At 36.0% G+C, this 14863-nt stretch overlaps 2 protein-coding genes across 2 annotated transcripts in view; one reads left to right on the plus strand and one right to left on the minus strand.

Annotated features, from left to right (window-relative positions):
* Positions 1-1147: 1147 nt before the first annotated feature.
* LOC110589436 (tyrosine-protein phosphatase non-receptor type 20-like) overlaps positions 1148-14863 on the minus strand; it is a 41605-nt gene continuing 27889 nt past the window's right edge. Inside the window, exons 6-7 of the mRNA XM_044916216.1 lie at positions 14672-14674; positions 1148-1332 (exon numbers count right to left, since the gene is read on the minus strand). Coding sequence (XP_044772151.1) covers positions 1148-1332; positions 14672-14674 — 188 coding nt within the window. The remainder of the gene's footprint in view (positions 1333-14671; positions 14675-14863) is intronic.
* Positions 8912-9299, plus strand: LOC110589708 (activated RNA polymerase II transcriptional coactivator p15-like). The gene has a single exon (XM_044916526.1). The coding sequence runs from the start codon at positions 8928-8930 to the stop codon at positions 9297-9299; it is 372 nt and encodes a 123-aa protein (XP_044772461.1). The 5' UTR covers positions 8912-8927.

The raw sequence follows: 14863 nt of genomic DNA on the forward strand, positions 1-14863 counted from the left end.
ATAAATTAAAATTTATGTAGAACTTCAGTATGTAATAAAAGTGGCCTTTTACATCACTGAAGAACAATTTCAAGAGGATCTGGGGACAACAGGATAGCTATATAATGCTGAGTCCCTACCAAATACCTTAAATTCTAGCTGGATCCATTTTAAAAAATCACAAAAATATTAGAAAAAGACATGAAGTAATTATTATGATCCTAGAGTGAAAAGGGCACCTACAGGATACAGAAAACCCTGAAGTCCCAATAGATTGTCATATCTGGCCACTACAAATTAGCTATTTCTTCTTACTAAATGTGTATATGTGCACATGCACACTTCTGTGTAGCACAAACAAGGGGGAAATTTTACCATATATAGCACATGCAAAAGAGACAGTTTCTTCATTATATAAAACTATTAATAAGAAAAAGAATAAACAGAAAATTGGGCAAAGAATCAGAACAGTTCACCAAAAATAAATATAAAAAGCTTAAAAACATATGGAAAGCTATTCCTTTGTTCTCAAATAAGTGTCAATATAAATCAACAAGGAATCATTTGTCATATAAGACATAAGCAAAGATCCAAAAATTTGACAGCACAAAATACTGGTTGTGTTTCTAGTAACTTGTTATAAGAATACTCATACATATGCACAGCCATATGAAGAGGGGTAATTGCTGCTCATAAATAACAAAGACTAGAAAAATCTAAATGTTCAACACAGGGGCCTACTTAAAGAAAAAAAGTCTTTATCTATATAATTAACTATACTATGAAATACTTAAAAATAATGAGATAAAAAAATGAGATAGAGCTATATGTACCAATAATATATTTGGAAATTATTTCCTATGTGAAATATTTTTCTAAAAAAAAAAAAGGAAAGAAAGGGTAGAATAGTTACCAAAGTACATGCTGATAGTTTTCTAGACACTTATATGACAAACTTAAATAGTGGAAAGGGGGCCTAGGAACTCAAGAGAGAAAAACAAAGAGACTATCCTTTTATAACCTTTTATGCTATTTAACTTTTCTTTTACTATATAAACCTATTACTTTAAAAACAAACAATATTTAAAAACAAAAAACAAAGTACTCAACCTAAAAGAAAAGATTAAAAAGGAAAAAGAAAAAACCCCTCTGTTAGTAATGTGGAAAATCACATACAGACTTTTGTTAAGACCAAAATATTTACCATAAATTCCTGGAGGATTTCATATTCTGCTACTTTTTTCTCAAGCATTTTAAAACAATCCTTGATGACTGATTGCTCATGAAAATTGAATAGTAATGGTCGAACCTGAGCCAACTGAGCTAGCTCCCTTTCAGAAACAATTTGTATACCTAAGAAAAAGAAAAATTCACATTTTTAAGCTACTCATATGTATGTGAAGGAAGATTTTATTTTGTTGTGTTTTCTCTTAAGTGAAGGCACAGCCACTTAAGGATTAATGGAAATTTATTTTTCCAGAAGTGAAGAGTCTATTACCTTGAAAGAAAGAATCCTTGTTTTAGAAAAATCATGACTATGTACCTTGAAATTACACAAAACCCACTATTCTTAGAAAAAACTGTTAAGTGCTATAAATATAAAAGATGCTATAGACTGAGAAGTATTCTGCTTTATAGTGTGAATTAAGTATATGTACTGACAATTGTGCCAAGGCAAGCATATACAAACAAGACTTGGATGGGAAAAAGTGAGAACTTTTGCCCTCCCTCAGACCAAGTATTTGAAAGCCCCTGGAGCCTTAGATGAGAGGATGTGGACAGTCTAACACACCTCTTACTCTAAAACAGATCAAGCACACATATGCACATACAGACACACACACAACACACATACACATATCCGCCAAGGATAGAGAGGCTCTATATAATTAATAAGACTAAAAATATATATAATATGCAACATAATTATATATAATAAATATTTTGATATACATTATATAGTTACACATGTATAACCAATAATAATAGAAGAGAATACATGCTATTTAATAGTACACATGGAGGTTTTTTATTTTAAAGATGATTTTTTAGGCCATGTTGACAGTCTAGATTCCAAATATCTGAAATTTTACAGATCATGTCCACTGACCAAAATGCAATAAATCTAGAAGTCAATATTAAAAGAATATTTTTCAAATTTCAGAATTTTGAGGTAATGTGCTCAAGTGAAGCCAGTTCTCAAAATCTCTTTCCAAAGCCAACTAATATGAACAAAAATCAAGTTAATATTAGCAAAAAAAATATATACAAGAAGCAATTCCACAAAAGAATGGGCATAAAAAAGATAAAAGCTTCTAAAAATATGCACAGTGCTGTAAAACTCTTCTTGTCTTGGAACCCTATTTAACCAAAAGCTCTCTACAGGGGTGGGAGTAAGGGACTGTTGGGTTGGGAAAGACAGTCACAGAAATCCTAAAATTTCTCACAAATATCTCTAACCTTTGTATGAGAGGAGGTCTAGGAAGCCCAGAGGGGGAAATAAAATTCCACGAGAGTAGAAGCCATTTTGATCATCTTTGATCCCAAACAGAAAAATCCTTAGAGCTCTCCCCATGTATTCCAGCACTGCTGGAACAGAAGCTGAGAGCAGGGAAGGAGAAGAGGAATAAAAACGTAAAATGACGGTAATGGACCCTGTCATTGCTTTCCCAACACTGATTCTACCCTGATGGTTAGTTAGAGCCATATGTGATCATTCCACAATAATTCCCTTGCCAGTGAATAATTCAGCAATATATAGGTGATTTGAGCCAATGGGAAGTAAGGAGAAGTTTACTCAGGGCTTATGGGCAAAAGAAGCAAGCCTTTCTCCCATCTCCATCCATTGTCCAGACATAAGTCCAGAGTATAATTATGGCCCTGATTATTACAAGCAGCCTTGCTGTGACATAAAAAGAATGAACTGAGTACAGCAAATATGAAAAAAAGAAAACATAAAAAACCTATGGTGTTAACGACATCACTGAGCGATGTGATCATATTGAACTTGGAATACTGCCTACCTTTGTACTTCCATTATGGGAGAAAATATGTTTCTTTATCGTTAACATCATTTTCAATTTGGTTTCTTTTTATTGCAGCCTGGCCCAAGAATTCCAATCAAGGTTAATAAGTCAGGCCTCAGCTACAGATCATGGCAATCATCGCAGGAGGGGAGTTTTTGCAGAAAGGCAGTTTACAGGAAGGGATTTATCTAGCTGTTTGGTGCTGACATCATTGGACAGGTTAGAAGAGCAGGTTCTTCCCCATATCATGGTCCAAAAATAACACCACAAAATGGTCTTCCACAAGAGGAGCTAGCTCTGCTGTAATGAGGAATCTGAGGGAGCTGGACACCACTGCTGGAACCACTAGCTCCTGGATGCGACTACTTTAGCAACCATGGAGGAATTAGAAAGTCACCACTACACCTGCTGGCTCATAATGTACCACTTTAGTTATAATGAGACACTAGGAATGCCACGCCTGTTATGGTGTGTATCAGCAACACGGATGCTTCTCTTCACATTTCAGTCTTGGCTAAGTGCATATGATTGGCCAAACCCATACTAACTACCAGGATTTCTGGGAAATGTAATTTTCAGTTTTCTTGCCTGGACCCTACAGAAAGACACACTAGGAGGAGAATGTGATTAATGTTGAGTAAACTAGTCTTTAACATCTGCAACACAACTCATCCATACCCATTGAGTTTTCTGCTCTTTTCCCCCAACCCTTCTAAACACTTGTCATTATCCTCTCAGGCAAAATCCAGCCCTCAAAGCGTAGTTTATAATAGAAGATAACTAATCAAACCAAATCAAATAGAATGGGAATCAACAAGAATTCATTAATGACGGGGCGCCTGGGTGGCTCAGTGGGTTAAGCGTCTGCCTTCAGCTCAGGTCATGATCCCAGGGTCCTGGGATGGAGTCCCACATCCGGCTCCTTGCTCAGCAGGGAGTCTGCTTCTCCCTCTGCCTACCACTCCCCCTGCTTGTGTACACACACTCTCTCTCTCTGTCAAATAAATAAATAAAATCTTAAAAAAAAAAAAGCATTCATGCTCAAACAGCAAAATCAAAGAGATGCAGAACTATATATGTTAGTGAACAAGCTGGAAATAAAACACAAAATGAAGAAAAAAATGAGTAATGCAATATGGTATGCAAATAATTTCAATCCATTCTGAATGGATTACCTAAATTGTAGATCTATCATCTGTAGGAAGAAGTAATAAGAGTATAAATTATTTTATTTTATTATTTTTTTTGTAGGTTCCACACCCAGATGGAGCCCAATGTAGGGCTTGAACTCAGGACCCTGTGATCAAGACCTGAGCTGAGATCAAGAGTCAGATGCTTAACTGACTGAGCCACCGAGGCACCTTCAGAATATAAATTATTTTAAATGAGTTTAAAAGTAAGATTAAAAAAACAGAATGACCTTTTACATGAGGTTCCTAGAGTAGTCAAATTTGTAGATACAGAAAGTAGAATAGTGGTTGTCAGGTGCTGGGGGGAGGGAGAATGGGGAGTTAGTATTTAATGGGTACAGAGTTTCAGGTGAGGAAGAGGAAAAAGTTCCAGAGATGGATGGTGGTGTTGGTTGCACAACAATAAAGATGTACTTAATACCACTGAACTGTACACTGAAAAATGGTGAAGATTGTAAATTTTATGTTCTGTATATTTTACCACAATTTTTTAAGATGCCACTAACAAGCGAGATTCTTTGCATCACTGCAGTCTGTTACCCAGAGATCAGCTGCTATTATAAGATTAGATTCTCCTCACGCTCATGAGAAAATTGTCAACAGCTATATCAGAGCCACACATTTTCTTACTTACAAGCTCTCTCTTAATAAAGCAAGGACTAAGTTTCCCAAAAGATTCCAACAAACCTTTACTTGAATTTCAGGCAAGTTGGGTATCTGAACTATACCCGGTAAAAGGGATAGGTTTATCCTCAGACCAGTCAGGGTCATACCTTGAGTTGAGAGCAATTCCCCAACTTGCCTTGCTGTAACTCGATGGAAATGAGACAACAGGAGTGCTGAAGAATCAGCCACGGTGGTCACTACTGCCTCTACACAACATCCACAGCAACCTTGACTCAAGTGCACAGACTAGGGTGTAAAATCTGTGTGCAAAATTCAAGCCATTCTTCCAGCCCTTCCCCAGCTGTCCGCTCCCAGTGCTAGTGACACTTCCCTACATCTCAGTTCTGATGCCTTCTCCATCTACTCCCCTGTCCCCCCAAAAATGTGACCTCCCTGACTACTGTCGGGTAAGACATGGGGAGGCATCAGAAAAGAGGCCACATTTACATTTGTATCAATATCATCTAGGAAGTGCCTTGAAAATAGGGGTTCCTGGCTCTAAGCCAAGAAAGGCTGAATCAGAACCTTAAATAAAAATTAAATTAAAAAACAACAACAACAGGGTGCCTGGGTGGCTCAGATGGTTAAGCGTCTGCCTTCGGCTCAGGTCATGATCCCGGAGTCCTGGGATCGAGTCCCACATCGGGCTCCCCACTCTGCGGGAAGTCTGCTTCTCCCTCTGCCTCTCTCTCTCTCTCTCTCATGAATAAGTAAATAAAATCTTTAAAAAACAACAACAACAAAAACAACAGAATGAGGTGAAAAATAAGTTTATAGACCTAAGAAAACAAAGGTCAAAAGTACATGATTATAGAATTAATAATTAAATCAAAAACTACAAGAAACAAAGTAGACAGCTGAAAATGAGCTTATTCATAGGACAAAGACGTGTACATAAATTAATGAAGAGAAGAAAAGACAAAAATACAAAAGATAGTGCATGTAAGGGCCTCATTAGAAGTTCAGAAGAAAAACTTAAGATAGGATGAGGAACTCAAGAAATCTTCCCCTCATGGTACAAGCTTGGAGAGGGAAGCAGCAGCTTCCAGGTAGGAAAAGTACGATGCCTCATTCTGTTCCTTTTTCTCTATCTCCCCTAAGGATCAAAAGCATAAGAAGTTGGGAAAGGGGCAGCAAACCCTATTATCCACAAAGTACAGGTTAAGACACAATAACATTGGGAATTAGGAGGGGAGAAAAGCATCCTCTGCTCAGCCCATATCCTCTACCCCTAAAGAAAGGACAGGTAATTAAGAAGGCACCATCCCTGACCAGGGATGAACCAGAGACAATGCACCTGCCTGCAACTGATGCTGAACAAGGACAACAGAGAATCAACTCCCACACCCAATTAGGTGAGCAAGTAACATAGTTACCAATAAGAGCACTCTATTGCTGGGGAATAAACAAGGTCATGGACAGGAACCTTCTCTGAGGTGCAGGTGTATTGGGGACATTTAAGCAAAGGGTAGACATTGAAATAAACCCTCTGGCATTTTCCATTCTAAGCACAAAGTAACAATACAGGAATTTGAAGACAGTGATACACTAAGAGTAAGCACAGCAACATCAAAACCCAAACCCTGCTCAATTCCTGACTAAATTGACTCAACTCATCAAACTGAAGGCCTACAAAAGGAAGAGGTATGTCTATTCCTGTTTACCTCAGTCTCTAAAACACAAGACATCCAGATTTCAACAAAGAAATTATATGCACACTAAGAAGCAAGTAAAAGAAGAAAAAAAAAAAAAAGGTCAAGAGATAAAGCAATCAAAAGAACCAGAAAGAGATATGACATAAATGTTAAAACTATCAGACAATTAATTTTAAATAACTAAGATCAAAGCTAAAGGCTTCAGTGGAAAAGTGGACAACACACATAAACAAATGGGGAATTTCATCAGAGATACGGAAACCACAAAAAATCAAGCAGAAACCCTAAAAATGAAAAATACTATAATAGAAATAAAGAATGCTATCAATAGGCTTATCTATATAGGCTTGATACAGACAAGAAAAGAATCAACAAACTTAAAAATAGGTGAATAGGCATTATTCAAACTGAAAGACAAAAAAGAGCCAGGGAAGGCACAGAAGAGACCATCCAAGAGCTACAGCCCAATATCACACAGACCAATATTCCTACAACTGGATTCCCAAAATAGAACCAAGAGAAGGTGAGGATGGGGGGGGTGGAATTGGGCAGAAAAAAATATCTGAAATGACAATAGTTGGCAATTTTCCAAAATGAATGAAAGACACCAAGCATCAGATACAAAAGCTCATCATAAACAATACAAGTCAGAAGACAACCCAGAATCCTATAACCAACAAAAATGTCTTTCAGAAAAAATGAAGGAGAAATAAACACTTTTACAGACAAATACTGAGAGTTCTTTAGCAGCACACTTACACCATAAGAAATGTTCAAGAAAGATCTTTAGGCAGGGTGAATATATTATAGAACAGGAAACTGGATCTACACAAAGAAATGAAGAGTTCTAAAGATTCCATAAATGTAGTTAAATATAAGATTCATCTTTTTCCTTAATTTTCACTTCTCTGGAGTGTAACTGGCTATCTAAAACAAAAGCAGTAAATATGTATTTCATGATTATTGTTATGTAAAATTAAAACATTTGACAACAGTTGCACAAAAAATGAATGGGAGAAAAAAATGAGTGGGAGAAATTAGAGAGACACTATTGAAAGGTCCTTATACCACCTGTGAAGTGATAAAATGTTATTTGAAGATAGAAAAAACAGACTGTGAGAAATTAAAGATGTATATTATAAATCCTAGGGTGACCAAGAGAACATTTTAAAAAGAGGTATAACTAATAAGCCAATTGGGAAAATAAAATGTAATTACAAAATAATCCAAAAGAAGGCAAAAAATTAGGAAAAAAGATAAAGAATAGAAGAATAAATAGAAAACAATTAGCATGATGGTAGAGTTAAATGATGGTAGATATAAATGCAAACAGTCTACATATACCCCAATTAAAAAACAGAAATTGTGAGATTGGGTGAAAAAGCAAGACCCAACCATACAATGCCCACAAGAAACTACTTTAAATACAAAAGTGTAGGCAAGTTAAAAGTAAAGGGATGGAAAAATAAATACAATGGGAGCACTAATCAAAAGAAGCTGGAGTGGCTATATTGATAGCATAAAATGTATCAACAACAAAGTAGACTTCAGACCAAGAACATTACCACGTTTAAAAAGGTCATTACTGGGGAGAAGAGGGATGAATAAGGGGAACAAAGAGAATTTTTAGAGCAGTAAAACTATTCTGTTTGACACTATAATGGTGGATACATGTCATTACACATTTGTCCCAACCCACAAAATTTACAACACCAACAGTGAACTCTAATGTAAATTATGGATTTGGGGTGATAATATGTCAATGCAGATTCATCAACTGTCACAAATATACCACTCTGATGGGGAAGACTGATAGTGGGGGAGGCTACACATATGTGAAGGCAGTGAGGATATGGGAAATCTCTGTACCTTCTGCTCAATTTTGCTACAAACTTAAAACTGCTCTAAAAACTAAACCTATTTTTTAAAAAGATGATTACTAATGATAAAGGGGTCAAAAATCACAGAGAAGACATAACAATGCTAAATGTGTATGCACCTAAAAGAATTTCAAAATACATGAAGAACTGATAGTGCTAAAATTAGAAAGAAAATTCACGATTATCACTGAAGACTTCACTCACAAATCAATGGAACAAATACACAGAAATTCAGTAAGGACAGAAAAGAACTGAACAACTTGATTTAATTGATGTTTATAAAACATTCTGTCCAACATTATAAAAATTCTTCTCAAGTGCACATGGAACCTTCACCAGATATACCATATTCTAGGTCAAAAATCAAACCTTAACAAATTAAAAAGAATTAATATAAACTATGCCCTTGGACCATAATGAGATTAAACTAAAAATCAGTGACATATCTGGAAAATCTTCAAATATTAAGAAAATTCAAAGCAGAGCTGCAAGCGAGCGAGCAGAAGACAGTTCGGCTGCTAGAGTGGAACAATGCCTAAATCAAAGGAATTTGTTTCTTCAAGCTCTTCTGGCAGCGATTCTCACAGTGAGGTTGACAAAAAGTTAAAGAGGAAAAGGCAAGTTGCTCCAGAAAAACCTGTGAAGAAGCCAAAGACTGGTGACACTTCAAGAGCCCAGTCATCCTCTGAGCAGAGCAGGGATGAGAACATGTCCCAGATCGGGAAAATGAGGTACGTCAGTGTTCGGGACTTTAAAGGGAAAGTCCTAACTGATATTAGAGAATATTGGATGGATCCAGAAGGTGAAAGGAAACCTGGAAGAAAAGGTAGATCTTTAAATCCTGAGCAATGGAGCCAGCTGAAGGAACAGATTTCAGACACTGATGGATGGATGATACAGTAAGAAAACTGTAAAATCAGAGCTATATGAAACTTGTACTATCCTAGTTGTTTTAATCTGTCTTTTTACACTGGCTTTTGTTTTCTAAATGTTGTTTTCCAAGCTACTGTATATTTGGGTTGCAGAACAATTTGTAAGATGAATACTTTTTTTATGTGCATTATTAAAAGTGTTCTGAGTGAAGCTAATTGTCAACTTTATTAAGGAAGATTGCTTTGTGCCCACCACCTAGTGTAAAATAAAATCAAGTAATACCACAAAAAAAAAAAAGAAAGAAAGAAAGAAAGAGAGTTCAAAGCATATTTCTACATAACCCATGGATCAAAGAAGTCACAAGAGAAATTAGAGAATACTTAAAAAAAACAACAACCAGACTTTAGAATAGATTTATGTTTACCAAAAAAAAAAAACAGTAGGAAGTACAGAGGGTTCCCATATATCCCCTGCTATAGTTTCCCCTATTATTAACATTTTATATTAGGATAGTACATTTGTTAGAATTAACAAACCAATATTAATACTTTATTGTTAACTGAAGTTCATAGTTCATTCAGATTTCCTTAGGTTTTCCTTAATATCCTTTTACTGTTCCAGGATCCCATCTAGGAGTCCTTATTACCTTTAGTTCTCATGTTTCCTTAGGCTCCTCTTGGCTCTGATGCTTTCTCAGACTTTTCCTGTGTTTGATGACCTTGGCGGTTTGAGAAGTAATAATCAGATATATTCTAGGATGCCCCTCTATTGGAATTTGTTTGATGTTTTCTCATGATTAGCCTAGGGTTATCAGTTTTGGGGAAGATCGCGGAGGTAAAGTGCCATATTCATTACAATATATCAAGGGTACCTACTATCAACATGATTATTATTGATGTTGACCTTAATCACCTGCTGTAGCTGTGTATTATGTTTCTCTACTATAAAGTTACTCTTTTTATCCCCCTTTCCACACTGTACTCTTTAGAAAAAAAATCACTATGTACAACCCACACTTAAGGGGTGGGGAGTTTGGCTCCATCTACTTTAGAGTGGAATATCAACACAATTTATTTGGAATTCTTCTTCATGGGAGGTTTGTTTCTTCTCCCCACTTATTTACATATTCAATTATTTGTTTGTATTAGTATGGACTCACAGATACTTATTTTATACTTTGAGTTATAATCCAACACTACAGTGTATTGGTGCTCAAATTTTTCCAGCTGTCACCAATGGGAATGAGAAAGCATTCTGAATTGAATGTAAATAAAAGCACATCAAAATTTTAGGGATATTGCTAAAGCAGTATTCACAGGGAGATCTGTTATATTAAATGCTTATATTAGATCAGAAGAAAGAACTTATATCAATGAAGAAATCAACCAAATCAATAGGAATAATACTAAAAATACTAGTGAAACTAAAAGCTAGTTCATGGAAAAGATCAATAAAAAGACAAATACCATATGGTTTCACTCATATGTGGAATTTAAGAAACAAAACAAAGAAAAAAACAGACTGTTGAATAGAAAGCACAAACTGGTGGTTGCCAGATGGTGGATGGTGAAATAGATAAAGGTGCTTAAGAAGGACAAACTTCCAGTTACAAAATAAGTAAGTTTTGGAGAGAAAAAGTAAGCATAAGGCATATCGTACATTAAGTTGGTAATAACGTTGTATGGAGACAGATAGTGACTATACTTATTGTTGTGAGCACTGAGTAATATATAGAACTGTTGAATTGTACATCTGGAACTAATATAACATTGTATGTTAAGTATACTTCAATTAAAAATAATAAAAATAAAATTGCATTGAATTTAAAAAATTAATAAATTTCTAACCAAACTGATCAAAAAATAAAAGAGAAAAAACACATTTTTCCAAATCAAGAATAAAAGAGAGGGCATCAATTCAGATATTACAGACATTACAAAGTTAATAAGGGAACATTATGAACAATTCTAATTCCATAAATTAGATAACTTATATGAATGAGACAAACTGCCAAAGCTCATTAAAGAGAGAGATGATCTAATAGTCCTTTATCAATTAAAAACATTGAAGATTGCTATAGGCTGAGTTGTGTCCCCCCCTAGAATTTTATGTTGAAGTTCTAACCTCTAATAACTCAAAATATGACTGTATTTGGAGATGGGATATTTAAAGAGATAATTAAATTAATGAGATTATTTGGGTATACCCCAGTCCAATATGACTAGTGTCCTTATGAAAAATGAAAATAGGACCCAGATACCACACAGGGAGAAGATGGCCATCTGCAAGCCAAGAAGAGAGGCCTTAGAAGAAATCAAAACTGCCAACACCTTGATCTTGGACTCTAGCCTCCAGGGTAAGAAAATAAATTTCTGTTGTGTAAGGCAATCAGTCACCAGTTTGACTAGCCAATCAGTCACTTTGTTATGAAAGCCCTAAAAAATGAATACAAATATGTATTTTAAAATTTTACAAACAAACACATTCCAAGACCAGATGGTTTCACTGAATTCTACCAAACATTTAAGAGAGCAATAATAACAATTTTGTATAAACTCTTCCAGAATATAAAATAGGAGGGAACACTTCCAAACCAATTTTATGAGGGCAGCTTTACCCGGATACTCAAACCAGAAAAAGGCATCACAAAAAAGAAAACCACAGATCAATATCTACCATGAACATAAATGTAAAAATCCTCAGTAAAATACTAGCAAATCAAATTAAACAACATATAAAAAGGATAATACACAAAGTTGGGCTTATCCCAGGAATACAAAGCAGGTTGAACATTTGAAAATCAACCACATCAACAGACCATAACTCACCATATCAACAGACAAAAGAAGAAAAACTATGTGATCATCTTGGTAGATACAGAGAAAGCATTGGAAAAAAAAATTCAACATGCATTCATAATGAAAACTTTCAGGAAACTAAAACCAGAAAGAATGTCCTTAATATGATAAAAGATGTCCACAAAAATCCTACAACTAACATTATACTTAATGATGAAAAACAGAATGTTTTTCCCCTAAAATGGAGTCTACTCTCTCTATTCTTATGCAGCATTGTACCAAAGGTCCCAGCTAGTGCAGTAAGAAAAAGAAATGAAAAGCATATACATTAGAAAAGTTGAAAAATAAAACTATGTCTATTCACAGATAACATGAGAGTCTTCATAGGCAAATTCCAAAAAAGAATATACAAAAACAGAATTAAGAGTGAATTTAATAAGGTAAAAGGATACAAGGGCAATATAAAAAAATGAATCATATTTCTATATACCAGCAATGAATGAAGTTAAGGTATTTATTTTTTTTAAGATTTTATTTATTTATTTGAGAGAAAAAGTGAGAGCAAGAGACAGCAAGAAAGCACAGAAGGAGAGGGAGAAGCAGACTCCCGCCTGAGCATAAAGCCAGAATCAGGGCCTGATCCCAGGACCCTGAGATCATGACCTGAGCCAAAGGCAGCCGCTTAACAGACTGAGCCACCCAGGCGCCCCAAAGTATTTTTTAAAGTCCCCTTTATAATAGCACCAAAACACAGAAGATACTTAGATAAAAACCTAACAAAATATGTACAAGATCTGTATGTTTAAAACTATGAAACACTAATTACTGATGAAAGAAATCAAAGCAGACCTAAAGAGAGTGAGAAATGCTTCCACCAGGGAACACAACAATGATGCCATTACATTAGAAGTTGAGAATGCCACCAGGCCATTTTAGGTTCCTCATGCTTACTGAATTGACAGGCAAAGATGGGTTACTATATTGCTTGATACAACTAATTCTTTTTTTTTTAATTTTATTATGTTATGTTAATCACCATACATTACATCATTAGTTTTTGATGTAGTGTTCCATGATTGTTTGCATATAACACCCAGTGCTCCATTCAGTACATGCCCTCTTTAATACCCATCACCAGGCTAACCCATCCCCCCACCCCCAACCCCTCTAGAACCCTCAGTTTGTTTCAGAATCCATCGTCTCTCATGGTTCGTCTCCCCCTTCAATTTCCCCCCTTCATTTTTCCCTTCCTACTATCTTCTTTTTTTAACACATAATGTATTATTTGTTTCAGAGGTACAGGTCTGTGATTCAACAGTCTTACACAATGCATAGCACTCACCAGGGCACATACCCTCCCCAATGTCTATCACCCAGCCACCCCATCCCTCCCACCCCCCACCACTCCAGCAACCCTCAGTTTGTTTCCTGAGATTAAGAATTCCTCATATCAGTGATGTCATATGATACAGGTCTTTCTCTGATTGACTTATTTCACTCAGCATAATACCCTTCAGTTCCATCCACGTCATTGCAAATGGCAAGATTTCATTCCTTTTGATGGCTGCATAATATTCCATTGTATGTATATACCACATCTTCTTTATCCATTCATCTGTCGATGGACATCTTGGCACTTTCCATAGTTTGGCTATTGTGGACACTGCTGCTATAAACATCAGGCTGCACAGACCCCTTTGGATCACTACATTTGTATCTTTGGGGTAAATATCCAGTAGTACAATTGCTGGGTCATAGGGTAGCTCTGTTTTCAACTTTTTGAGGAACTTCCATACCTATTCCAGAGTGGCTGCACCAGCTTGCATTCCCATCAACAGTGTAGGAGGGTTCCCCTTTCTCTGCATCCCTGCCAACATAGGTCGTTTCCTGACTTGTTAATTTTAGCCATTCTGACTGGTGTGAGGTGGTATCTCATTGAGGTTTTGATTTGGATTTCCCTGATGCCGAGTGATGTTGAGCACTTTTTCATGTCTTTTGGTCATTTGGATGCCTTCCTTTGGAAAAATGTCTGTTCATGTCTTCTGCCCATTTCTTGATTGGATTATTTGTTCTTTGGGTGCTGAGTTTGATAAATTCTTTATAAATTTTAGATACTAGCCCTTTATCTGATATGTCATTTGCAAATATCTTCTCCCATTCTGTCAGTTGTCTTTTGGTTTTGTTGACTATTTCCTTTGCTGTGCAAAAGCTTTTTATCTTGATGAAGTCCCAATAGTTCATTTTTGCCCTTGCTTCCTTTGCCTTTGGCGATGTTTCTAGGAAGAAGTTGCTGCGGCTGAGGTCGAAGAGGTTGCTGCCTGTGTTCTCCTTTAGGATTTTGATGGACTCCTGTCTCACATTGAGGTCTTTTAACCATTTGGAGTCTATTTTTGTGTGTGGTGTAAGGAAATGGTCTGGTCTGATTCTTCTGCATGTGGCTGTCCAATTTTCCCAACACCATTTGTTGAAGAGACTGTCTTTTTTCCATTGGACATTCTTTCCTGCTTTGTCGAAGACTGGTTGACCATAGAGTTGAGGGTCCATTTCTGGGCTCTCTATTCTGTTCCATTGATCTCTGTGTCTGTTTTTGTGCCAGTATCATACTGTCTTGATGATGACAGCTTTGTAATAGAGCATGAAATCTGGAATTGTGATGCCGCCAGCTTTGCTTTTCTTTTTCAACATTCCTCTGGCTATGCGGGGTCTTTTCTGGTTCCATACAAATTTTAGGATTATTTGTTCCATTTCCTTGAAAAAAGTGGATGGTATTTTGATGGGGATTGCATTGAATGTGTA

Source organism: Neomonachus schauinslandi, chromosome 6 (assembly GCF_002201575.2).
Source record: "Neomonachus schauinslandi chromosome 6, ASM220157v2, whole genome shotgun sequence".
NCBI lineage: Eukaryota > Metazoa > Chordata > Mammalia > Carnivora > Phocidae > Neomonachus > Neomonachus schauinslandi.

Bases quoted from the DNA above. Each gene is read 5' to 3' on its own strand.
- LOC110589708 (XM_044916526.1), top strand. From the start codon at position 8,928: ATGCCTAAATCAAAGGAATTTGTTTCTTCAAGCTCTTCTGGCAGCGAT.